Source organism: Oncorhynchus gorbuscha, linkage group LG16 (assembly GCF_021184085.1).
Source record: "Oncorhynchus gorbuscha isolate QuinsamMale2020 ecotype Even-year linkage group LG16, OgorEven_v1.0, whole genome shotgun sequence".
Taxonomy (NCBI): Eukaryota; Metazoa; Chordata; class Actinopteri; order Salmoniformes; family Salmonidae; genus Oncorhynchus; species Oncorhynchus gorbuscha.
The window spans coordinates 45,823,629-45,851,344 of record NC_060188.1 but is presented as its reverse complement, the minus strand read 5'-3'; the positions used below and the strand labels follow the sequence as shown (position 1 = coordinate 45,851,344).

At 42.0% G+C, this 27,716-nt stretch overlaps 1 protein-coding gene across 5 annotated transcripts in view; it reads right to left on the bottom strand.

Moving 5' to 3' along the window:
* Positions 1 to 27,716, bottom strand: part of LOC124000103 (CAP-Gly domain-containing linker protein 2-like) — a 76,839-nt gene that overhangs the window by 27,642 nt on the left and 21,481 nt on the right. For all 5 annotated transcript variants that reach the window (XM_046306232.1, XM_046306234.1, XM_046306235.1 and 2 more), the window contains 2 exons: positions 20,463 to 20,587; positions 11,300 to 11,513 (listed from right to left, as the gene is read on the bottom strand). In XM_046306232.1, the coding sequence (XP_046162188.1) occupies positions 11,300 to 11,513; positions 20,463 to 20,587 (339 nt within the window). The remainder of the gene's footprint in view (positions 1 to 11,299; positions 11,514 to 20,462; positions 20,588 to 27,716) is intronic.

Genomic DNA, 27,716 nt, shown 5'->3' with positions numbered 1-27,716 from the left:
TTGTGTGGCCTACCACTTCGTGGCTGATCAGTTGTTGCTCCTAGGCGTTTCCACTTCACAATAACAGCACTTACAGTTGATCGGGGTAGCTCTAGCAGAGCAGACATTTGACAAACTGACTTCTTGGAAATGTTCACGTCTTCCACGTTGAAAGTCACTGAGGTCTTCAATAAGGCCATTCAACTGTGAATGTTTGTCTATAGAGATTGCATGGTTGTGTGCTCAATTTTAATACACTGGTCAGCAATGGGTGTGGCAGATGACGTCTTTATAAAGACGTCGTCAGTGTACAAGAAATAACAAATGGGTATCTCACAACATAACACTTAAACTGGAATGACACTCAGTCACGGTTGCACAAAAATAACTGTGTGCAAACTACGCCCCCAAATATTCTAATGAGCCCCAGCCTCGGTGCTGGGCTTGGTGTGCTCTGGCCCATGTCGGGTTTGGTGTGGGCTGGCCTATGTTTGTGATGTGGTGAGGTTGTTCCCAGGTGCAGAGAAGAGACCAGACAAGGAATCAGTGGTTAAGGATAAACATAACTACTTTACTGAGAAACGGTAGCAGCAGGATCACAGTACACTAGAAAAACAACAAACACTAAGTCTCGAAAACGCACTCAGGAAACGAACACACATGGTAAACAATTTAAGCTTCTGCAAAGGACAACAGTTCGGCAAACCAGAACTGACACTCGAACGGTCTAGTGAACGAGCTCGGCAGTGTGTTTTGAGCATATTTGCCCAGACGTGGAACTTGATCCAGTTGCTGGCCTGGGTGGAAACGAAACAGCAGAGGAACTTCTCCAACTCCTGGTTGGCCCGTTCCGTTATCCCATTAGACTCTGGGTGAAACCCAGAGGAAAGACTCATTGACGCCCCCAACAGGGAGCAGAAGGCTTTCCAATACCATGTGACGAACTGGGGTCCACGATCCGAGACAATGTCCTGGGAAGTCTGTGTAGTTGAAAGACATGGGTAATTGTAACGGATGTGAAACGGCTATCTTAGTTAGCGGTGTGCGCTAAATAGCTTCTCAATCGGTTACGTCACTTGCTCTGAGACCTTGAAGTAGTAGTTCCCCTTGCTCTGCAAGGGCCGTGGCTTTTGTGGAGCGATGGGTAACGATGCTTCGTGGGTGACTGTTGTTGATGTGTGCAGAAGGTCCCTGGTTCGCGCCCGGGTATGGGCGAGGGGACGGCTTAAAATTATACTGTTACATTGGCTCGCCCATCCGTTACACTCACCCCCCTTTTGACCTTCCTCCTTTTTCCGCAGCAACCAGTAATCCGGGTCAACAGCATCAATGTAACAGTATAATTTTAAGCCGTCCCCTCGCCGGGCACGAACCAGGGATCCAATCCTCTGCTGTTTCGTTTCCACCCAGGCCAGCAACTGGATCAAGTTCCACGTCTGGGCAAATATGCTCAAAACACACTGCCGAGCTCGTTCACTAGACCACACATCAACAACAGTCACCCACGAAGCATCGTTACCCATCGCTCCACAAAAGCCGCGGCCCTTGCAGAGCAAGGGGAACTACTACTTCAAGGTCTCAGAGCAAGTGACGTAACCGATTGAAACGCTATTTAGCGCACACCGCTAACTAAGCTAGCCGTTTCACATCCGTTACATAATCATGAGATCAGCGGTCTCCTTCACTGAGGGCAACTTGGGTGAGGTGATGAAATGGGCAGCCTTGGAAAACTGATCGACAACAACCAGGATAGTGGTAAGCCCGTGGGATGGGGGTAACTCTGTGATAAAGTCTACGGACAAGTGGGACCAGGACTGGCTGGGGATGGGCAGAGGTTGGAGCAACCCAGCCGGTCGCTGTCGTGAGAACTTGCTTTGGGCACAGGTGGAGCAGGCTGTAACGAAGGATCTCACATCCTCAATCATGTTGGGCCAACAGAATCTCTTCCTTAGGAACTCCAGTGTCCAATTAACCCTTGGATGCCCAGTTAATTTCAGAGGAGTGTCCCCATTGTAGTACCCGGGAAGGGGCTTATCGCGGAACATAAAGTCTGTAGTGTGACCCAGCCGGGGTCAGGTTCTCTGGTCTGGGCTTGTCGGACCGTTGTATCAATACTCTATATCATGGGGGCCACAATGCGGGAGCTGGGGATAATGGGCCCGCAGTCCCTCTCCTCATTAGAGACATTGTGTTGGCGGGACAGGGCGTCTGCTTTCTAATTATTTTATCCCGGAGATAGGCTAGTGCGAAGTTGAACCTGTTAAAGAACAGAGCCCACCTAGCCTGGCAAGCGTTCAACCTCTTGGCTTCTTGAATGGAGACCAAGTTCTTATGGTCCGTCCAGATCACAAAAGGATGAGGTGTCCCTCCAACCAGTGTCTCCACCCCTCAAGGGCACACTTAACTGCCAAGAGCTCCCGGTTGCCTACATCGTTGTTGCGTTCCGCTGGCGAGAACCACATGGAGAGATAGGCACATGGGTGCAGGTTCTTGTCCCCCTCGTTCCGCTGTAAAAGGACCGCACCTGCTCCCGTGTCTGAGGCATTCACCTCTACCACGAAGTGACGGGTAGGAACCGGATGGACAAGGATGGGTCCGGAGATTAAACATCCCTTAAGCTTCCCAAATGCCCCGTCAGCCTCACCAGTCCAGCAAGAATGGTTCTGGGACATGCGGGTTAGGGCCACGAGGTGCTTCCCCGCACCAAAGTTGCATATAAAACGTCAAAACGTCCGTAAAACCACTGGACTTGTTTAAGTGAGGCGGGATGGGGGACAGTCTGTGACCGCCCTCACCTTTACGGGGTCAAGCAGTCTTCCATTCTCACCAGATTGTAAGCGTTGCGGAGGTCCAGTTTGGAGAAGAATTGGGCCCAATGGGCAAACTCCAAGACGGCAGACATCAGAGGTAGGGGGCAACGATTCTTAATTGTAGTCCTGTTCTACCATCTGTAATTGATGCAGGGACGCAGAACTCCATCCTTCTTTCCCACAAAGAAGAAACCTGCACTAGCTGAGAATGTAGAGGAGTGAATGAAACCTGCCTCCAGCGACTCCCGGGTGTAATTCTCCATGACTGCTGCTTCAGGGGTCAAGAGGGAGTACAGACGGCCCTGGGAAGGGGTGGAGCCGGGTAGGAGATCTATGGCACAGTAGTATGGATGATGAGGAAGGGAGGGTGGCGGATTGCATCTTACTGAAGGCCTCCCGGAGGTCAACGTACCCTGGAGGGAGAGTGGGAAATTCTTGGTCTTCAGTGGATGCCAGGGAACATGGCGAGGCTCTTGGTGGGGGTCTTAGGCATTTAGTCTGGAAGTTCTTACCCCAGTCTAGTAGGTGTCCTGTGGACCAGGAGAATAGTGGGTTGTAGCACTAGCCCAGGGTACCCTAGGATAAGGGGGTTCTCGGGAGCAGTGATCAAAAGAAAACTAAGAGTCTGAGTGGTTCACCCCAACCTGCAGTAGAATGAGCTTGGTCCGATATTCCACCTGGCCGGAGCCGATGGTGCATCCATTGAGGGCTTGAACCTGCAGAGGAATGGGACATTTCACACAGGGGATTTGCAATGCCTGAGCTCCTTAATTCTGGGCTCGGGGGTGGGGGCTTGGAGTGCTCCGGTACCGGTGGTGGTGTCAAAGGCGCTGTCTTTCACGTTCTCAGATGCGGTTGTAAATCCTGATGGGCAGCTTTATCAGGGACTCGGTCCTCTCCCAGTTCCCAAGTGGCAAGTTCATCCTTGATGGAGTTAAACAGACCCTGGTGGAAAGCGGTGACCAGTGCCTCAGTATTCCACCCACTCCCGGCGGCGAAAGTGCGGAACTCAATGGCGAAGTCAGCCACTGGTCTGGTCCCTTGGCGGAGGTTGAACAGTCGGCTTGCCGCTTCTCGTCTGCTGACTGGGTGGTTGAAGACTCGTTGCAGCTTGGCAGTGAAGGCTAATGTGGAGCTGCAGGATGGTGGCTGCTGTTCTCACACCTCCATTGCCCACGCCAGGGCCTTACCTGAGAGTAGAGAGATGATATAGGCTATCATGGCCCGATTGGTGTGGAACGAGGAGGACTGTAGCTCGATCACCAGAGCGCAATGAGTGCGGAACCCCTTGCATCCTCCAGGGTGGCCGTCATACTGCTCGGGGCTGGGATCTTGGGTTCCCGGTACAGCTTCCCTGGATGGCGACGACTGTAGCACTGGGTGATGAGACTTGGGCATTGGCTCCTCCTGGGTTGGGGTTGGGCCGTTGTTGGACAAAATCGGTAAGTGCCCAGAGGGTCTCTGATATTTGGGAGAGTTGTTCTTGCTGCCACAACAGTAGTTCTCCTTGGTGGGTTATAACATTCTGGATCTGGGTGATCTCTGCTGGGTCCATGTTGAGGCAGAAGCTTGCTGTGACGTAGTGAGGTTGGACCCAGGTGCAGAGAAGAGACCAGATGCAGAATCAGCGGTTAAGGGTAAACATGAATACTTTAGGATCTAAGTACACTAGAAAAACAACACACTAAGTCTCGAAACCTCACCCAGTAAACGACCGCACACGGTATACAATTCAAGCTTCTGCAAAGGACAACAGAAAACACACCCCTTTTAACAAGGAAATTATAACGAGTAAATAGGACACACCTGAGTGATGTTAATGTCTCTAGGATGGTGTCTGCAGCCCTCTCGTGACAGGTGGAACCATGACAGTGTTGGGCTTGGTGTGGGCTGGCCCATGTCGGACTAGCCCGAGTTGGGCTGGTGTAGGCTAGAATGTGTTTGGCTTGGTGTGGGCTAGACCGTGCTCACCTTGGCCACCGAATACCCACATGGGGCCAATGTTTTCTGGGTATACACAGTATGTCTGTACTTTAGCCCTACTGCCAGCACCAAGATGGCCACCTGATGTGCCAGAATGTGATAATTAGGGTGTCCTAATGCTGGCTGAGGTTAATTGACCTAATGTGCTACATCTTCCAAATATGTCACCTGAATGCCTGATAAGAGGCGGAGGGGTGACATACACAGACAGACATTTCCATCAATACTGATAATATATCAATACTATCTTTAAAAGAATATTGCATATTTATGTTCTATGATAATTAGTAATTGTGTCCCCAACGTGTTGTAACTATTCTATGTAATGTGTCACTACTGTGTTTGTGTTATTTATATTGTGCCAAATACAGTGTGTGTCCTGTCTCATGTACAGTGGCTTGCGAAAGTATTCACCCCCCTTGGCATTTTTCCTCTTTTGTTGCCATACAACCTGCAATTAAAATAGATTTTTGGGGGGTTCAAATAATTTGATTTACACAACATGCCTACCTACCACTTTGAAGATGCAAAATATTTTTTAATGCGACACAAACAAAAAATAAGACGAAAAAACAGAAAACTTGAACGTGCATAACTACCCCCCCCCCCCAAAAACACAAAAAAAATCTGTACTTTGTAAAGCCATCTGAAGACTGAAACAAGTTTCCCTCAAGAATTTCCATGTATTTAACGCCATCATTCCTTCAATTCTGACCAGTTTCCCAGTCTCTGCCGATGAAAAACATCCCCACGGCATGGTGCCACCACCATGCTTCACTGTGGGGCTGCTGTTTTCGGGGTGACGAGAGATGTTGTGTTTGTGCCAGACATAGCGTTTTCTTTGATGGCCAAAAATCTAAATTTTAGTCTCATCTAACCAGAGTACATTCTTCCATATGTTTGGGGAGTCTCCCACATGCCTTTTGGCGTACACCAAACGTGTTTGCTTATATTTTTTCTTTAAGCAATGCCTTTTTTTCTGGCCACTCTTCCGTAAAGTCCAGCTCTGTGGAGTGTATGGCTTAAAGTGATCCTATGGACAGATACTCCAATCTCCACTGTGGAGCTTTGCAGCTCCTTCAGGGTTATCTTTGGTCTCTTTGTTGCCTCTATGATTAATGCCCTCCTTGCCTGGTCCATGAGTTTTGGTGGGCAGCCCTCTCTTGGCAGGTTTATTGTGGTGCCATGTTCTTTCCATTTTTTAATAATGGATTTAAATGGTGCTCCATGGGATGTTCAAAGTTTCTGATATTTTTTTATAACCCAACCCTGATCTGTACTTCTCCACAACTTTGTCCCTGACCTGTTTGGAAAGCTCCTTGTTCTTCCACCTGTGTGCAATCTAATTACGTGACTTCTGAAGGTAATTGGTAGCACCAGATCTAATTTAGGAGCTTCATAGCAAAGGGGTGAATACATATGCACGCACCACTTTTCTGTTTTTTGGTTGTTTTTTTCATTTCACTTCACCAATTTGGACTATTTTGTGTATGTCTATTACATGAAATCCCAATAAAATTATATTTAAATTACAGGTTGTAATGCAACAAAATAGTAAAATTGCCAAGGGGGTTGAATACTTTTGCAAGGCACTGTATTGCATGTCTTCTTTGTCTCCCTCTCTGCCCTCTCTTAATCTCTCTCCCATCCTCTGTCTCTCTCCATCTCTTGCTCTCTGGCAGTCTCATCTTTCAGTCTGTTTGTATCTGTCAGGTCTGCAAAAATGTGTATAATGCAATTAAACGCTTTGGGAGCATTATACCAGTGTACAGTTTTACTTTTGGATTTTCGTTGTCCTCTCTGATCCAGCACCTGGGGCACGTTTTTAATTGATGTGTGCATACCGCTCAATTATTTATATCTCATTTATATCTAAAGGTCTGCAAACATGAGTATAATGCAACTAAACACTTTGGGAGCATTATACCAGTGTACAGATTTACTTTTTGTTTTACATTGTCCTCTCTGATCCAGCACCTGGGACAAGTTTTTGTGTGTGCATACCGCTCAATTATTTATATCTACACTAGATGACTAACAAAGGGCGCTGTTTTGAAACCACCGCGCCTCCATCTTGCCACTCACCCACCATTGTAAAAAATATTTTGAAAGCCATAGAAATGCATTTAATGTCTACATTTGTTTTTGACACATTTATTATACTACAGACCTCTTAATAATGCATATTTTTTATTATATTATGTGAGCTAAACATAAAAAATAGAATATATAAAACCATTTCCGAGTCAGTTTTGGAAAGTACTAATGTTACTGTCCTCCAATACAACAAAGCAATACTTAAATACATGTAATTTTGTCCTTTAATTAAAATACTGTAGAATCCATTAATTCCTACAGAGCCTCACAGTGGAGATTTTATAATACCCATAAAACCTAGAGATTAAACAGGGAAATGACTTCGATCGTTTTTCCAACATTTTATTTTTCCCATAGGGAAAACATTAAAAAAAAAACATAAAATAAGGGCTGTGTTTCGTGTAGGCTTACCCTGGTGTGACGTTTTGAGAAGCATGTAAATCTCTCTTGGACAACGTGACTTTTATCAATATATTCAGCTCAATTTACTCTCAGATTCGAAAAATGCTAATTAGCATCAAAATAGAGATCATGAAAAACAAAAAATGCCTGCAAGATCCTGCATATCATCTCAAGCTGACACTTTTGCTAACAGGTATTGTGTACATTTTTAAACTTGCACAAGGTAGATCACGGAATTGTCCTTTTAAAGAAATGTAGCCAATTGAATCATTATTACATTTAGCTAACATTACAGTTAATCCACAGATTCTTACCATTGTCTCTCGATTCGTCAGTCTCGTCCAGATCATCATGGCATTTGTTGTTCTTTATGATAGCCACACTAGGAGCTAATTAGCATTTCATTTTGGGGGGGTAAATACAAGCAAATATATTGATAGTCACCTCTATACCAAACACATACAATTATCTGTAAGGTCCCTCAGTCGAGCATTTTCAAACACAGATTCAACCACAAAGACCAGGGAGGTCTTACAACGCCTCGCAAAGAAGGAAACCTATAAGTAGTAAAAAATAAAAAAGCAGACATTGAATATCCATTTGTGCATGGTGACGTTATCAATTACACTTTGGATGGTGTATCAATACACCCAGTCACTACAAAGATACAGGCATCCTTCCTTACTCAGTTGCCTTAGAGGACGAAAACCGCTCAGGGATTTCACGAGGCCAATGGTGACTATAAAATAGTTATAGAGTTTTTAATGTAACTTTATTTAACCCTTATTTTACCAGGTAAGTTGACTGAGAACACATTCTCATTTACAGCAACGACCTAGGTCATAGTTACAGGGGAAAGGAAAGGGATGAATGAGCCAATTGAAAGCTGAGAATGATTAGGTGGCCATGATGGTATGAGGGCCAGATTGGAAATTTAGCCAGGACATTGGGGTTAACGCCCCTACTCTTACGATAAGTGCCATGGGATCTTTAGTGACCACAGAGAGTCAGGACACATGTTTAATGTCTCATCCGAAAGACAGCCCTCTATGTTCCCAATCACTGCCCTGGGAATTTGGGATATTTTCTTAGACCAGAGGAAAAAGTGCCTCCTACGGGCACTCCAACACCACTTCCAGCAGCATCCGGTCTCCCATCCAAGGACCAACCGGGACCAACCCTGCTTAGCTTCAGAGGCAAGCCAGCAGTGGCTGTAATAGGAGAAAACTGAGGCTGGATCAACAACATTGCATTTACTCCCCAATACTAACCTAATTGACAGTGAAAAGAAGAAACCTGTATAATATACAGTTGAAGTCGGAAGTTTACATATACCTTAGCCAAATGCATTCAAACTCAGTTTCACAATTCCTGACATTTAATCCCAGTAAAAATTCCCTGTTTTAGGTCAGTTAGGATCACCATTTTATTTTAAGAATGTGAAATGTCAGAATAATAGCAGAGAGAATAATTTTGTTCAGCTTTTATTTCTTTCGTCACATTCCCAGTGGGTCAGAAGTTTACATACACTGAATTAGTATTTGGTAGCATTGCCTTTAAATTGTTTCACTTGGGTCAAATGTGTCGGGTAGCCTTCCACAAGCTTCCCACAATATGTTGGGTGAATTTTGGCACATTCCTCCTGACAGAGCTGGTGTAACTGAGTCAGGTTTGTAGGCCTCCTTGCTCGCACACGCTTTTTCAGTTCTGCCCACACATTTTCTATAGGATTGGGGTTAGGGCTTGTGATGGCCCTCCAATACCTTGACTTTGTTGTCCTTAAGCCAATTTGCCACAAGTTTGGAAGTATTCTTGGGGTCAATGTCCATTTGAAAGACCCATTTGCAACCAAGCTTTAACTTCCTGACTGTTGTCTTGAGAAGTTGCTTCAATATATCCACATCATTTTCCTGCCTCATGATGCAATCTATTTTGTAAAGTGCACCAGTCCCTCCTGCAGCAAAGCACCCCCACAGTATGATGCTGCCACCTCGTGCTTCACGGTTGGGATGGTGTTCTTCGGCTTGCAAGCTTCCCCCTTTTTCCTCAAAATATAACGATGGTCATTATGGCCAAACAGTTCTATTTTTGTTTCATCAGACCAGAGGACATTTCTCCAAAAAGTACGATCTTTGTCCCCATGTGCAGTTGCAAACTGTAGTCTGGCTTTTTTTTATGGCGGTTTTGGAGCAGTGGCTTCTTCCTTGCTGAGCGGCCTTTCAGGTTGTGTCGAATTAGGACTCGTTTTACTGTGGATATAGATACTTTTATAACTGTTTCCTCCAGCATCTTCACAAGGTCCTTTGCTGTTGTTCTGGAATTGATTTGCACATTTCACACCAAACTACGTTCATCTCTAGGAGACAGAATGCACCTCCTTCCTGAGCTATATGACAGCTGCACGGTCCCATGGTGTTTTTACTTGCGTACTATTTTTTTGTACAGATGAACGTGGTACTTTCAGGCGTTTGGAAATTGCTCCCAAGGATGAACCAGACTTGTGGAGGTCTCCAATTTTTTTGTTGAGGTCTTGACTGATTTCTTTTGATTTTCCCATGATGTCATGCAAAGAGGCAATGATTGCAAAAGAAAAGGAGAACCGCACACTCTAGGAACTCGGATGCAATATTTTAATAACCTAATATCCAACATTTTGACAGACATATTTTTACATCCACAGGTACATCTCCAATTGACTCAAATGATGTCAATGAGCCTATCAGAAGCTTCTAAAGCCATGACATAATTTTCTGGAATTTTCCAAGCTGTTTAAAGGCGGAGTCAATTTAGTGTATGTCAACTTCTGACCCATTGGAATTGTGATACAGTGAAGTCTGTAAACAATTGTTGGAAAGATTACTTGTGTCATGCACAAAGTAGATATCCTAACAGATTTGCCAAAACGATAGTTTGTTAACAAGAAATTTGTGGAGTGGTTGAAAAACGAGTTTTAATGACTCCAACCTAAGTGTATGTAAACTTCCGACTTCAACTGTAAAAATATTCAAAAACATGCATCCTGTTTGCAACAAGAAACTAAAGTAATACTGCAAAAAATGTGGCAAAGCAATTCACTTTTTGTCCTGAATACAAAGTTTTATGTTTGTAGCAAATCCAATACAACACATTACTGAATACCACTCCTCATATTTTCAAGCGTAGTGGTGGCTGCATCATGTTATGGGTATGCTTGTAATCGTTAAGAACTAGGGAGTTCTTCAGGATAAAAAATAAACAGAGTGGAGCTAAATACAGGCAAAATCAGAGGAAAACCTGGTTGTCTGCTTTCCACTAGACACAGAGATTAATTCACCTTTCAGCATGACATTAATCTAAAACACAAGGCCAAATATACACTGGAGTCGCTTACCAAGAAGACAGTGAATGTTCTGGAGTGGCTGAGTTAGTTTTGACTTAATCTACTTGAAAATCTATGGCAAGACCTGAAAATGGTTGTATAGCAATGATTTGAAAAAGAAAAGGAGAGCCGCACACTCTAGGCGCTCAGATGCAATAATTTAATAACCTAATATCCAACGTTTCGACAGACAAGCTGTCTTCATTATACCCGGATGAAGACAGCTTGTCTGTCAAAACGTTGGATATTAGACACAGCTTGAAGAATTTAAAAAATAAATGGGCAAATGTTGCACAATCCAGGCATGGAAAGCTCTTAGACTTACCCCGAAAGACTCAGATGTAATCACTGCCAAAGGTGCTTCTACAAAGTATTGACTCAAGGGTGAATACTTATGTAAATGAGATATTTCTGTATTTTATTTTCAAAACATTTGCAATAAGTTCTAAAAACATGTTTTCACTTTGTCATTGTGGGTATTATGTGTAGATGGGTGAGAAAAAAAAATATATTTAATCATTTTTTAATTCAGGCTGTAACTCAAAGTCAAGGGGTATGACAACTTTCTGAAGGCACTTTACATGAATGATACCACCCCATTAGACTGGCAGTTATAGTCATGAAAATACATTGGTTGGTTTATGTCTATGCATGCATGTGTATCTCTCACCAGGCCAGTTCGACTGGGCCGCCCGCCCACTGAGGAAGCCACAGAGCTAACAGAGCTGATGGACGAGCTGCTGGGGCTGTGGGCCAAGGATGACACCCCCATGGCCATGCGCTTGCTCTTCTTGGCCTTGGCTGGGCTGGTGGAGGGGAAACCGATACGGATCACCTTGTGGATGGGTGCGAACAGTCCAAACCTGGGCGGACACTGGAAGTACCTGGGTTAGAGGTAGAGAATGACCAATATGGGTTTGTAAGGGCTAATGATGACTTGTGGGGGTCAAGGATGTTGACATTTAATGCCAATAATAAATATAATGAATTCACTTTTTGATGAGAAAAATTCCCAGCGACAGCCATGTATCAATACAATCAATTTGACTTTGATTTTAAACAAACTACATAACGGTAAGAATGTATTTGAATGGTGAATCTTTTGATAAACTGGGTACATCAAGATGGCATAGGCCTACTCACAATATAGGTAAATTCATATTCAATAGGACTGTGCGCATGCATTGAGTTATTGAGCTCAGTTTGACTGATTTCAGTGGTCTATAGGGCTACAAATGGCAATCTGTTTCCCTTTCATTTAGGACCATAGGCCTACAAGCTAGGCTTCCGTTGCGTCCAGAGGCAGTTTGGAACTTGGTAGCGAGTGTTGCAACCGAGGACAGACAATTTTTACCCACTATGCGCTTCAGCACTCAACGGTCCTGTTTTGTGAGCTTGTGTGGCCTACCTAGGGTTGTACATTTTGGGGAATATTCAGAGGTGGAAACTTTGTGAGAATTATATGCAAATTAATACCATTTCATTGTTTTTTGCATTGGATATATTTTTATTACCTTTATCTAACTAGGCAAGTCAGTTAAGAACGAATTCTTATTTTCAATGACGACCTAGGAACAGTGGGTTAACTGCCTTGTTTAGGGACAGAACGACAGAGTTTTACCTTGTCAGCTCAGGGACTCGATCTTGCAGTTCCTAGTCCAACGCTCTAACCACTAGGCTACCTGCCGCCCCGGATATATTTACCTTATCATAAGTAAACATAATCGCAAATGATTAAATCCTTCCAATAGAAATAAAAAAACACTATTTAGTTACGAATTTAACTTTAAATGAGTTGACTCTTCACATGGGATGATTTCACTTAACAAAAAAAAAGGAAACATTGAATGATCCATCTCATCTCCCAAAAACATTTAACACACGTTTATAAAATGATAGTCTAGAAACTAAAGGTCTGGTTGTCTTCCTCTCAGGCGTCCATGTCTTCTCCCTGGACCTCCTCAATGTCCACCTCTTGAACATCAGACTCTGAGGCCTCATCTTCACTATCACTTTCCAACCTTGTTGAGGATGGCTCATTGTCAGACTCAAAAAGCCTCTTATTTGCACGGATGGCCACCAATTTTTCAACCCTTGTATTGGTCAGCCTGTTGCATTAGTTGGTGTGTGTGTTCCAACCAAGGACCAGTCGCGCTCTGAGGCGGATGATGTTTGGAGGATGATGGAGGCAACAGGGGAGAGCCTCAGATCCACAAAGTCCCTTACACCAGGTGGCTGATGAGATATGTTGGCACGACTTCTATATTGCATCTCCATCCCAAAGCCCTTGCTTGGAAGTGCACGTCGCCAGACTGCCAAGAACATTGCCCTCATCAAGGCCAAGGAGGCGAGACACAGTAGTGATGACACCCTAGGCCTTGTTGATCTCTGCACCAGACATGATACGCTTGCCAGCATACTTGGGGTCCAACATGTACGCTGCGGCGTGTATGAGCTTCAGGCAGAAGTCTTCATGCTTTTCGATGTATTTCAGAACTGCAGTTTCCTCCGCTTGGAGCAACAGTAAAGTGGGCAGGGCAGTACGGATTTCTCCTCTTACATCTACAAGCAGAGTCTGAACATCAGACAGGATGGCATTGTCTCCCTCAATCCGTGCAATGGCTTCTACTATAGGTTTCAGGAGTTTCAAGCTGCTTACCACGGCCTCCCAAAATACATCATCCAGGAGGATCCTCTTGTCCATATCGGCAGTCTGTGATATGGCCATTTCTTGGAGAGACTCCTTCCCCTCCAGGAGACTGTCAAGCATGATGACAACACCACCTCAAGGGTGTTCCTGGGCAGCTTCAATGTGGTGCTTTTATTCTTCTCACTTTGCTTGGTGAGGTAGATTGCTGCTATAACTTAATGGCCCTTCACATACCTAACCATTTCCTTGGCTCTCTTGCAGTGTGACAATTTTTTTCAGTGACATGATGTCCTTGAGTAGCCGATTCAATGCAAGAGCAGCACAGCCAATGGGTGTGATGTGAGGGTAGGACTCCTCCACTTTAGACCAAGCAGCCTTCATGTTCGCAGCATTGTCTGTCACCTGTGCAAATACCTTCTGTGGTCCAAGAACATTGATGACTGCCTTCAGCTCATCTGTAATGTAGAGACCCGTGTGTCTGTTGTCCCTTGTGTCTGCTCTTGTAGAATACTGGTTGAGGGGTGGAGATTATGTAGTTAATTATTATTTGCCCACGAACATTCAACAACCCATCAGAGATGATTGCAATACAGTCTGCTTTCTATATGATTTGCTTGACCTTCACTTGAACTTTGTTGAACTCTGCATCCAGCAAATGAGTAGATAAAGCATGTCTGGTTGGAGGGGTGTATGCTGGGCGAAGAACATTCAGATCCCTTCCAATACACATTGCCTGTGAGCATCAGAGGTGAACCAGTTGCATACACAGCTCGAGCAAGACATTCATCAGCATTTCTCTGATGAATGAGAAGGAGGACCACGAGCTGTTGCTATCAATAAGGTGTCTGATTCATCATTTTCACCTCGAATAGAAGGGACTTTTGTCAGAGGTTGCTTGTTGTGAGCACTGAGGGAACATTATGCACTTGGCCCGATGGTTCTGCATCTTTGTTGCATTCTTCGCATATGATTTGGCACAGTATTTGCAAATGTACACAGCTTTTCCTTCCCCATTTTAGCTCCAGTGAAATGTCTCCACACATCAGATAGTGCCTGTGGCATTTTCCTGTAAATATTAGAAAACAATGAGTACATTTAAATAAATAAAAATCCATGTACCGATAAATAGTTAAGTAGTTAGATTAAACACATCCTTTGTAAGATAAATGTTTTAAAATGAAACGTATGGAAACAAGTGAATTAACACTCCTCAGTTAGCAGGCTCAAGCAAGCTAAAACCCACATGGTAGCAAAACCTAACTAGCAGAAATTGTTAGCAAGTTAGTAGTTATTTAAACACACTTTGCTGTAGGCTGCTATTTACTTGTAGTAAGCATGTGGTCCTTGGCTCAGACAGTGTAGTAATGTGGGCTCAATAGCATCTCATTAGTGTGTAAGATCTTGAGAATCAGCTTCACATTTGATGGAAGAATGCACTGTACATGCAGATGTCAAGCTGGTATAAAGGATTTGGAGACAGACACAGGGATACATAATAGCGTTTAATACACCCAAAACAAACACGTATACAAAACACTGGATGTACCTAAACAAAAGAGCGAGGGTAAACCTTGAAGAATGACACAATACAATACACAATGCACAAAACACACAGCACAAAAGCTGAAACAACGCAATGGCACTCACACAACCAACGGACATGGGAACAATACCCGACAAGGACAATGGTGAACAGAGAGCACATATATAACATGCTGTATTAATCAGGGGAAATGGGAACCAGGTGTATGTAATCAAAAAAGTCTGGGGCTGATGATAATGAATCCAGTTCAGTGAAGCCAAGAAGGCCGGTGACGTCGACCTCCGGAACTGGTGAACAGAATAAGCAGCAGTACCGGGGTGGATCCGTGACAGCAGAGGGTTGCAATTCCATTAAATTGGGGATAGTTTAACCAAAAAATGTCCAGAAATTTACCGGAAAGTTTTTGACCCTTTGCAACCCTAGGCCTACCACTTCGCAGCTGAGCCGTTGTTGCTCCTAAATGTTTCCACTTCACAATAACAACACTTACAGTTGACCGGGAAAGCTCTAGCAGGGCCAAAATTTGACGAACTGACTTGTTGGAAAAGGTGTTATCCTATGCCGGTGCCATGTTGAAAGTCACTGAGCGTTTCAGTAAGGCTATTATACTAATCATGTTTGTCTATGGAGATTGCATGGTGGTCGGCTCAATTTTATACCCCTGTCAGTAACGGCTGAGGCTGAAATAGTCAAATCCACTCATTTGAAGGGGTGTCCACATACTTTTGTATGTATAGTGTATGTATCTTGTTCATGCCCACCGTGCCTCTCCATGGTGCAGTTGGAGAGGTGCACTGCTACGCTCTGTCAAGGTCATCTAACATAAATCATGTAGCCTATACGTAGAAGTATATAGCCTCTTTGGCCTTTTTTGTAGCCTACAGGGAAACCAAATGTATGACAATGTCATGAAACAGACACTTTTTACATCATGTGTGTTTCCAATCAAATAGCCCAAATGGTGGCCCATATCAAATACAAATGCGCTTTGACGTGAATATGAATTAACGTCTTATCAAACACACCATATCCTAAAAACAGTACAGATAAAATGGAAAATAGCCTATGGAATGAAATTAGACTACACACGACTGCTGTACGCGAGTTCCACTTGGTGGGCTAAATTTCCATGATAATTGGGGAGTTCAAGTTTGTAGGCCTATTCGTCAATTTCTGAGCTGATCATGGATAAGAAGAAAATCTGTCACGCCTTGGTCTTAGTATTTTGTGTTTTCTTTATTTATTTGGTCAGGCCAGGGTGTGACATGGGTTATTGTGGTGTGTTTTTTGTCTTGGGCTTTTGTGGGGTGTGTACGTAGTCTATGGCTGCCTGAGGCGGTTCTCAATCAGAGTCAGGTGATTATCGTTGTCTCTGATTGGGAGCCATATTTAGGCAGCCATATTCTGTGAGTGTTTTGTGGGTGATTGATGCTGTCTCTGTGTTTGTTTTCACAAGAGAGGCTGTATAGGTTTTCGTGTTTCGTTTGTTGTTTTGTATTTAAGTTATTTCATGTATCGTACATATTTTGAATTAAAGAACATGAGTAACCACCACGCCGCATTTTGATCCGCTCCTTTTTCAACAGACGGAACGTCGTTACAAAATCCAGATGGAATTTTCCAAGATAACACAATGCCTGATAAACTTGGGTAGCTGACATAGGCGGCGAGTGAGTTTCAAGTTTGGGGAAATGTACAATTTATTATACTATTTCTACCGATCTGCAGTTTAATTTCAATAATAACATTTTCATTTCTCATTTATCTCTAATAATACACATTTCAATTAAAATGATACAAATCTGAAAGTAAGAATTCAACTAATGCAAGAGCATCAGCTTCTGCCATATGAACACATTGATACACTGTAAGCCATTGGCGGCGAAAGAAATGAGCGCATGGAACTCAGAGATAGCCTATAGGCCAATGCAGCAGTAGTCCTATAACTTCCATTGTCAACTAAGTAAAAATGCATTCATCTCTCTACTCTGCCTGTCTGCCTCCCCTTCTATCTGTTTGACTTGAAGTGTCGCTCGGGAATTGCAACATTATGCCAAATCAATCAACAGTGTCCGGCTGAAGCAGTTGCTATAGCGAACTTGCAACATTGTAACAACTATCCACTGTGCAAATACTGGTTGAATCAACGTTGTTTCCACGTCATTTCAACAAATAAAATCTACATGATGACATTGAATCAACCTGGAAAGGTGGAAAAAGACTTTGCAAAAAGTAATCAACGCAAGGGAAATTGTCTTTTCTCACCTGTAATTTTTAACCTAAATCCAATGACATTGATCTTTCAACCAAATGTAAATCAAAACTAGATGTTGAAATGACATCTGTGACCAGTGGGTAGCCTATTCCGAGCACTCAGTTTCTTGTGATAATAAACTGTTACCATATTTAGAAAGCATTTCAATCATGTCATGCCCTATTGCCCCACTTTTTTGAATAGGAAAAAAGTCATACATGATTTTTCATATTTTCTGAATATTTGTATGAATTTGAGCTTGTGTCCTCAGATGTGAGTACACCTTAGCAATTTCTTTTTTTAAATTACCAGAAAGGTAAGTTTCAGACCCCAAAAATGTTGCAGCTCAAATCATCATAATGGGGGACATTTTTACTTGGAAGGACGCCTACCATGGATCACTAAAATAATGATTATGATCACACTTCCTCAATTTAAATATTATGGAGACACCGTTACATCTGTCAGCCAAGCATGAGTTATCGGTGTAGCCTGTCATCAGTCTAGCCCATCTAGACATGACGTTGAAATATCTTCACGCCTCGAATAAAAACTTCTACCCCAGGCTTCTGTTATAAGAGTCAATTTAATTTAAAAAATAATAATATAATTTTCCATTTGGAAAAACTAATCCTGTGCAAATCGTCCTTTGGAATAAAGCAAATGCTTGGATAATAATTTCATAACACAGCAAATGATAGGTTTATCGGCGCAGAGTGCACCGCATCATCCCATGGGATCTGTCAAGGCTGCGCACAGCAGAAATATCACTGAAATATTCTAGTTCCTACACATCGCCTTCTATATACAAACAACATAGGACTTTTATAAGTTGATAAGCAAATGGGCAGTATCATGTTCATGCCAGTCCTCCCTAGAATGCAAAATGTGTCTTCCTAGTAGGACTAGAGTTGACTCTTAACTCCAACCACAGGAGTCGGAGTCGACTCCAAAAATCCTGAAACCGTTCACCCCTACTAATGAATGAGACGAGTGAAGGACGCTCGGGCTTTTCACTGAGTGTACAAAACTTTAAGAACAGCTTCCTAATATTGAGTTGGAACCCCCCTTGGCCCTCCGAACAGCCTCAATTCGTCAGGGCATGAACTCCACTGGGATGCTGGGGCAGCAGGTAGCTTAGTGGTTAGAGTGTTGGGGCAGTAACTGATAGGTTGCTAGATCAAATCCCGAGCTGACAATCTGTCGTTCTGCCCCTGTACAAGGCAGTTAACCCACTGTTCATAAACTGTCATTGTAAATAAGAATTTGTTCTTAACTGACTTGCCTAGTTAAATCAAATGAATGTTGACTCTTAATGCTTCCCACATTTGTGTCAAGTTGACAGGAGGTCCTTTGGGTGGTGGACCATTCTTGAAACACATGGGAAACTGTTGAGTGTGAAAAACCCAGCAGCATTGCAGTTCTTGACACAAATTGGTGCGCCTGGCACCTACTACCATACCCTGTTCAAAGGAACTTATCTTTTGTCTTGCCCATTTTTTAAAATGTGAATATTCAGTCAATTTCATTGTTTTAGGTTGGTTTTTTAAATGTATGTTATGTCATCTGTTTTGTTTTTGTTACTTTGTACATGCTAAAACACAGGGTGGCGGGTAGCCGAGCGGTTACAGTGTTGGGCCAGTAGCCGAAAGGTCATTTGTTTGAATCCAAGTGTTGATAAGGTTCAACAAAATTGGTCAATGTGCCCTTGACAAAGGCACTTAACCCTAATTGTTCCAGGGTTGCCGTTGATAATGGTGACTCTCCGAAGGTGTCTCAGGGGGAGTTGGGATGTGCAAAAAAGCTCATTTCCAATGAATAGATATGTGAAATAGGACAAATATAAGCACCCACCAAATTATTTAAAGTCTTTTGACTAATACCCTCTAAAAATGTTTGAGTAAATTTAGCTCTTTTAATAAATGTTTTGCTTCTACCTTGCAAGGAAGTGGGCCATAGTTAATACATCGAAGGAAGGGATAATTAATGAGTAATTGACATCGGACATCATGCCTATGCATCCCAATGTCTGTAAAGGAGCGACTGGAGAGAGTTTCATAGCGCATCTTAGACAAAGATTCCCATGCTATGTCTCGGCGACATAAATACATGGTGAATTTCCTGTTGTCTCTCTGCTACAGCACGGCAAAGCAGTGGCGGAGCGTCAAGTATAGGTCCAAAAGGCTCCTTAACAGCTTCTACCCCCAAGCCATAAGACTGCTGAACAATTAATCAAGTGGCCACCCGGACTATTTACATTGACCCCCTCACCTTTTGTTTTTACACTGCTGCTACTCGCTGTTTATTATCTCTGAATAGTCACTTTACCCCTACCTACATGTACAAATTACCTCGACTAACCCCCGCACATTGACTCTGTACCCCTGTATATAGCCTCGTTATTGTTATTTTATTGTTACTTTTTTTATCGATATTGGTGCTCAATACTAGGTTCCATCATGTCAAGTGGAATCAAGTCCTTTCTAATCAGAGGTTATGAGAGAAAGGTGGCAATGAGGAATTAAGACTAGCCTTTCAAGACTATTGGGAAACATTACATTACATTCATTTTAGTGGCATGTTGGAAAGGTTATATCAATGTTCTAGTATGTATTATGTCATTAATAATATAGTACTGTAAAATGTGATGCAAGTCATGACTAGTTGCTGTCGAGCATTCCTTCACATCAAAAGGTATTTTAATAGAAATCAATCACTTTGAGAGGCGGAAAACATGCTTTTAGTTAAGTGGATTGAAATAAAGCTTTCTAAGGCATATTTCAAACATCAAATATGTAAGTCGAGGAAACTAGAGCATGTTGCCGCTAGTATATTTTAGCACAGCTACTTTCCATCAATTTTTATTTTTTGATTTAGGGATTAATTTTGTAGGTAGAAGAGTGAAGTCATATTCTGTTTGCACAGTGATTTATGCTTCCACCATTTTGGAAATAATTCAGTTCAATATTGTGTTAGAGGGGAAGGCCTAGCTCTAAATATTTACCATACAGTGGGATTGCAGCTAAAAAGAGAATGATGCTGTCTCGTCTGACACTAAACCACACATGATAGATTTGCTTAAGCCACTACTAGGCCTACAGCTTGATCTGCCAGACAGATCTGTGTGGAGGTTTTGTATGCGTGCATGCGAGTGTGTGTGTGTGTGTGTGTGTGTGTGTGTGTGTGTGTGTGTGTGTGTGTGTGTGTGTGTGTGTGTGTGTGTGTGTGTGTGTGTGTGTGTGTGTGTGTGTGTGTGTGTGTGTGTGTGTGTGTGTGTGTGTGTGTGTGTGTGTGTGTGTGTGTGTGTAGGAGAGTGAGAAAGAGTCAGTGAGAGACAGAAACATTTAAATAAAGAGGGAGTTAGATCAAGTAGGAAAGGGAGATACCTGGTTCCAGCCACTGCACCGTCATTCTTCCCCAGGGGCTCGTCCAACTCCACGCCGCACCACTCACCCTTGGCAAAGTCAGTCTCCCCCACGTAGCGCACCACTCCTGTCTTAGTGCCCCCCACCTGAAAATACAAAGGAGCATGATGAACAACTGCAACATCTTGGGAATTACCATGTCCAAAATACCTTGCGTAGTAAGATAAAATATAGAACAACTGCAACTGAGGTAGACATGAGGTTGTCTTTCTGTTTCTTTTTGCTTGTTTGTTTCTTGGTATTTTTGTTATTTCAGATTCTAACCTTTCTGTAAGCCCCAATTTGAGACAGTTTGCTACAGCAGGAAAATGATCCAGCAGCAACAAGAAATGTGAAGAGTTTTAGATTACCTGATATTGTGTTTCTTTGTTTTTCTATTGAATAATAGGGGTACATGTTTAATTAAAAGAGTGATAGAAATGGAAGGAAATGTAATCAGAATGTTTTTAATATGCATACTTGAAAAAAGATATGTCGCTTTGATGAAGGCACAAAACACGACATCCTTTTCCAACTGTGCAAAGATGTTCTTACATGTTTATAAATAAGGTATGTAGTGTGGCGTAATCCTGCACGGCGCCTTCACCGCGACAGTATATACTGTATACCAAAAAAGGTAACAATAACCATTGGGCTACTTTCAGTGACAATGGAGTGTTGCCTTTTTAGAAGGTGGGATTGGGATGTTATGCATGTATCCCATAGTGACACTAAAAGACGTAGACACATAAGGGTGAAATCAGACAGGCATCTTGGTGTTGCATGGGTAGACATTGAAGTTGACAACTCGGAGTTGACAACGGAGCGACAGAGCTGATGTGTAATCGTGCATGACTGGAAAAGCTGATATGGCCTACATTCTATGTCTGAAAAGGTCACAGCCGGTTACGCTATTGCGATCAGACAGACTGATGATAAAGAAATGTAGTCCATCTAAAGTTCAATCATCTACAAACAGTGGACCAAGGCAAACACAGATCCGTTCTCAGTGTTTTGGAATGCCATGACAACAACAATATTGTGTCCTCTCCCAAACCCCCCCAAAATAATCATATCAAATCTAAGATAATCAGACATGGTATACTGTATATTGACATACAACTTTCCAAGCATCATCATGCAATGCACTAGGCTATACGCTACCTATGCTGCAGCGAAATTACCTGAAATGTTTCAATTTAAATGACATTTACCTAAAAATGACGAGTTGATGAGATAAATGAACTGTGCAGAGCGCTTCATACGGAGATGCGCTGTCTGTTGCCAAGCAGCACCAACAATATGCTTTTGGAACGCCCCACGTGATGATTGGCATGTGATTTGCTAGTGTCAAAGGAGGCCAAAGTCACGATTCTCCGGGAGAATCTGACCCAAACATATCCAACATGCATCTGGCGTGCTCCGAACTCAAATTCACATATAAGCAACGGTATTTACGTAGCGCGAGTTGGCTAGAAGTACATCCACTATAACCGCGGAAAAGCACAGGTAGAGCTGATACGACCTCTGTCTGTAACAATGGAAAAAAGTGCACATCAATACATTGCCTTTTTTTTCTTTTTCTGTGTATTGAATGTAAACCCACTGTTAGCACATACAGATGTGGGATCTTCATTTGAGACAGTTTGCTACAGCAGGAAAATGATCCAGCAGCAACAAGAAATGTGAAGAGTTTTAGATTACCTGATATTGTGTTTCTTTGTTTTTCTATTGAATAATAGGGGTACATGTTTAATTAAAAGAGTGATAGAAATGGAAGGAAATGTAATCAGAATGTTTTTAATACTAATTTAAGAGTAATAATAGAGTAATCCAATGTATCATGTTACTTATTACTTTCATTGCCATGTAATCTGTAATCAACAACTGATTAAAATGTTTAAGTCATCCGCCCAACCCCTAAACAATAACCTAACAAACAACAGGCCAATCCCCAATGAGTGAAATAACCTTTCCTTGATCTTCACTACACCAAAATAAACAAATACACCAATATAAATACACATTGTCCACAATCGATTCGATATCATATCTCTTTCCACATAAACAACAAATATAAAGGATTTTTTTAAATAAACATGATGAACACACATTATGCCATCATGGTCATCATCCTAGAGGCCAAACAATGATATCATCCATGCCAGTGTGTATCTCTTACTCAAAGCACTGCAAGGAGCAGAGCAATGAAATTCAGTCTAAATTCATCTGATGGCAAAACCTGGTATAGCTTTCACTCTCTTTTCAATCCCCCAAAGGACTCTCCTGTTCTTTCACAGACAGCCATATTGATTCCACCTCTGGCTGTGAGAAGATATTGTTTTCTAAATGGTATGATGACAACACAAATGCAAATAACAAAGACTGAGATGTTATTGCTCCACAAGGCTTATTTACTGGAAAAAAATACACTCCATTTCACAACTTGGTAAAACTTCCTATTAATGCTGTCTTTATAATGGATTATAAGCACATTTATAAAATCCTATGAGCTACGCATAATGCACTATAATCCATGAAATAGGCACTAATAATTGCTCATTAACATCTATAACTGTATCCATAGAGCATTATGACAAGGCTCTATAATGCCTTATGACGCAAAGTGTTATAATGCCCTCACGCCATTTTCATAGCGTTATAACACATTACAATGAGGTAGAGGGAATTCATAGAGAGTGTTATCCACAATCATAAAAAATGTTGTGTGTGAATGTAGTAGAGATGGACACAATGTCTGCCACTGAAATGAGTTGGTGGAGAATAGTGCTTTGTTCACTTCCCAACCTCTGACTCATGACTACTGCCATCTTGTTTTGAGTCACATCTTCTCCAGACTGATCCCGGGACACAGAGGCCTTTTGTGAGTGGGCGAGAGAAGAACCTACAGTAATTGCCTTTATGGAAAGAGAAAAGAGCATAACTTACTTACAGCACACTGCCCTTATGGATAGCATGGCATTGTCAGCACAGAGCAGTTTCCAGTGAATTATTATGTTGTACTCATCAAATTCATACAAATCAGTTGTGCTGTAGGTTGTCTTGTCATGGAGTGTTTTAAGAACTTACTGCTGATGTTGGAGGATAAAAATTGCACAATGAATGTTGAGGGTTGATCGATTACTACATGTTTATAATAAATAATACACTTTATTTATTATAATAAATATAAATAATTATAAATATTATAATATAATATTTATTATATCATTATTTATTAATAATTATTATTAATAAATCATAGTAATGATAGTCATCATGAATGTCAATGTGAGTCAAAAAAGGCTAAATATCTAGACTTCCACTCCTTCTCATCCACATATGGTGCACATTTGTACGTGAAATATGAGTACTGTCACTCTAACATCCTCACTTCCTCTGAGAAGAGAAGCTCCAGCTTGATGTAACAGACAGACACATTCATCACCTGTGAATCTACCTAGATTACAAAACACTCCCAAAGAATGTTGTATTATGTCTTCCTAACTCACTTTGTTTACTTATAGGGACAGAAGGTAGCCTAGTGGTTAGAGCGTTGGACTAGTAACCGCAAGGTTGCGAGATCAAATCCCCGAGCTGACATTCTCATTCTGCCACTGAGCAAGGCAGTGTATCCACTGTTCCCCTGGTGTCAATGATGTGGATGTCAATTAAGGTTCAGAGGGGTTGGGTTAAATATGTAAAACACATTTTGGCTGAATGCATTCAGTTGTACAACTAACTAGTTATTCCTCTTTCCTTAAACCTGCACAGTATGACACACCATGTCCAAAACAGCTTTCACACCAAGGAAAACATACTGTGTGAAATAGACCACAACCAAGCTTGTCAAAACAAAGGAGAAGACATCGACCTGGGTTGACAAAATAGGAGATCTTGCCTTCCATCCCTAACCTGTCCATTTTCATGGGCTGGGAAGAGAGAAGTGTGATGGAGTAATGTGAAAGCCATGAGGCAAAACACAGTTGTGGGCTGCTGGCTGATGCCAGTTGGATGGATAACTGCATAAGGATTCACAGATTAAAGCCTGAGTGTGCCTGCCAGCAGTGCAGAGACAGCGAGTCAGCAACATACTGTAAGACTCCTCTTGGCTACTGCCCCTCTAACTTCCTGTTTATCTGAAAGTTGGCCTGAGATGGGACTCAAAGCAACTCCGTTTTAGTGCCAAGACACAGAGAGCTACACCAGGGCACTAGGCTGTGATATCTTTGTCTATGATTTCAAATGGAGGTCAGACAGATGCACTATAAGATACAGTAAGGTGAGCAATCAATCTAATTTTATTTATATAGCCCTTCGTACATCAGCTGATATCTCAAAGTGCTGTACAGAAACCCAGCCTAAAACCCCAAACAGCAAGCAATGCAGGTGTAGAAGCACGTGATATGAAGTGTAACCCATAGGCTAGTCTCTCTTAAGACATATTGAGGATGTGTAAGACCAGTCCTATGAGTCAGTTAGTTTGCCTTGCATTCAAAAAATATATAACTTTCAGCAACTGTGTTATTGTGCTATGCAGATAGTGAAATATACATCAATAAAACACAATTAATAGAGATGGTTAAATGTTCTTTACGGGTAATTTTGCACATATACACTGTATTACAGAAGAGTATTAAGGCCAAATGAAGATAAAATAAAGAAACGGTGATGTGTGGTGGTGCTTGGATTTTTTTGTTGTTGCACTGATAGTACTTAAAAAACTCGAAATACTTTGAGAGAGTTGAAATTTTGAGAATAATGTCCAAATTAAATTTGTTGAATAGTTGCAATATTTCCATAATAAAATCGAAATACAATTTTGAGAATAAAGTATTTTGAGAGTAAAGGCTAAAACTTTGGATATTTTTAGTTGGCTACTGCTACCTAACGGTATTGCGTACACATTCTGCGTAACCGCAGCACTCGTAAGAGGCTGCAATGAAAACTAATGGGACTGTAGCGACTGTGTTAGCATCAAAATCCGGGGTCTTAGCTACGTTTCTATTCAAGCGTTGATTGACATGGAAATAAACCAATAGTATTTGAGAAACTATGGGGGGAAAAACGGACCCCTCTGACGCTTTAAAGCATGCATTATGCAACTCATACAGTCTCTTTCCACCAGGGGTAGCGTGTTTCTCACAGATTAAAAACAAGTGTAACCATATACACTTGTAAGAAACATTCATTATTATGGTCCTGTGTGGCTCAATTGGTAGAGCATGGTGCTTTCAATACCAGGGTTGTGGGTTTCATTCCCACGGGAGACCAATAAGTAAGTTGTTCTGGATAAGAGTGTCTGCTAAATGATGTAAATGATTTATGATTTTCGTTTAAATGAGCTTTTGTATTAATACTATAATGCCTAATATTAAACTCATTTTTCATGAGAATGATGCTAATAGCAGTGGTCATCAATAACACACACTGAATCAATAAATAATGAATTGCATAAGACTGATGTGCAGAATCATAAAAATAATACCACCGCGCCAAACTCTGATCTGTCACCTGCTGACAAAGAGATTTCTTTTTTTTTTGCTCTCATGTTTGCTGTGTTCACATATTTTGAAGTATACAGTTGAAGTTGGAAGTTTACATACACCTTAGCCAAATACATTCAAACTCAGTTTTTCAAAAATCGTGACATTTAATCCTAGTAAAAAAATCCCTGTTTTAGGCCAAGTTAGGATCACCACTTTATTTTAAGAATGTGAAATGTCAGAATTATAGTAGAGAGAATGATTTATTTCAGCTTTCATTTCTATTATCACATTCCCAGTGGGTCAGAAGTTTACATACACTCAATTAGTATTTGGTAGCATTGCCTTTAAATTGTTTCACTTGGGTCAAATGTTTTGGGTAGTCTTCCACAAGCTTCCCACAATATGTTGGGTGAATTTTGGCCCATTCCTCCTGACAGAGCTGGTGTACCGGAGTCAGGTTTATAGGCCTCCTTGCTCGCACACACCTTTTCAGTTCTGCCCACACATTTTTATAGGATTGAAGTTAGGGCTTGTGATGGCCACTCCAATACCTTGACTTTGTTGTCCTTAAGCGATTTTGCCACAACTTTGGAGGTATGCTTGGGGTCATTGTCCATTTGGAAGACCCATTTGTGACCAAGCTTTATTAACTTCCTGACTGATGTTTTGAGATGTTGCTTCAATATATCCACATCATTTTCCTGCCTCATGATGCCATCTATTTGTGAAGTGCACCAGTCCCACCTGTAGCAAAGCATTCGCACAACATGATGGTGCCACCCCCGTGCTTCACAGTTGGGATGGTGTTCCTTGGCTTGCAAGCCTCCCCTTTCTTCCACAGTTATATTTTTGTTTCATCAGACCAGAGGACATTCCTCCAAAATGTACAATCTTTGTCCCCATGTGCAGTTGCAAACCGTAATCTGGCTTTTTTATGGCGGTTTTGGAGCAGTAGCTTCTTCCTTTGCTGAGCGGCCTTTCAGGTTATGTTGATATAGGACTCGTTTTACTGTTGATATAGATACTTTTGCACCTGTTTCCTCCAGCACCTTCACAAGGTCCTTTGCTGTTGTTCTGGGATTGATTTGCACCTTTCGCACCAAAGTACATTCATCTCTAGGAGACAGAACGCATCTCCTTCCTGAGCGGTATGACGGCTGCATGTTCCCATGGTGTTTATACTTGCGTACTATTGTTTGTGCAGATGAACGTGGTACCTTCAACTACTTGTGTCATGCACAAAGTAAATGTCCTAACCGACTTGCCAAAACTATAGCTTGTTAACAAGAAATTTGTGGAGTTGTTGAAAAACTAGTTTTAATGACTCCAACCTAAGTGTATGCAAACTTCCGACTTCAACTGTATTTGCTGTGCCAACCTGTTCACGAGTGCTATGTGTTCAATCATTGTGAAATCTCATGTGTGCAATAATGCATGGCAATTACGCATATCCTAAATAACTTACGTGTGCTATCTATTAAACGTGTTTGCAAATGACATGCTCTAACCCAAATTGAAACGTGACATTCCTGCGTGCCTCTCTTTCTACTCGTGATTGTGCACAGGTGAAGAAAATTAACGGGACTCCCTAAAAGACCAAAGTGCACACTCAGTTCGGTGATCTTTTACAGCATGTCGCCATATTGCAATAGTCATTAACTATGTGTAATGTTTCTGGACCATTGGCTTCTTTTTAAACAGGTACTGACAGGAGGCATGAGCCACCTCCCTCAGGCTCCTCTCAGCC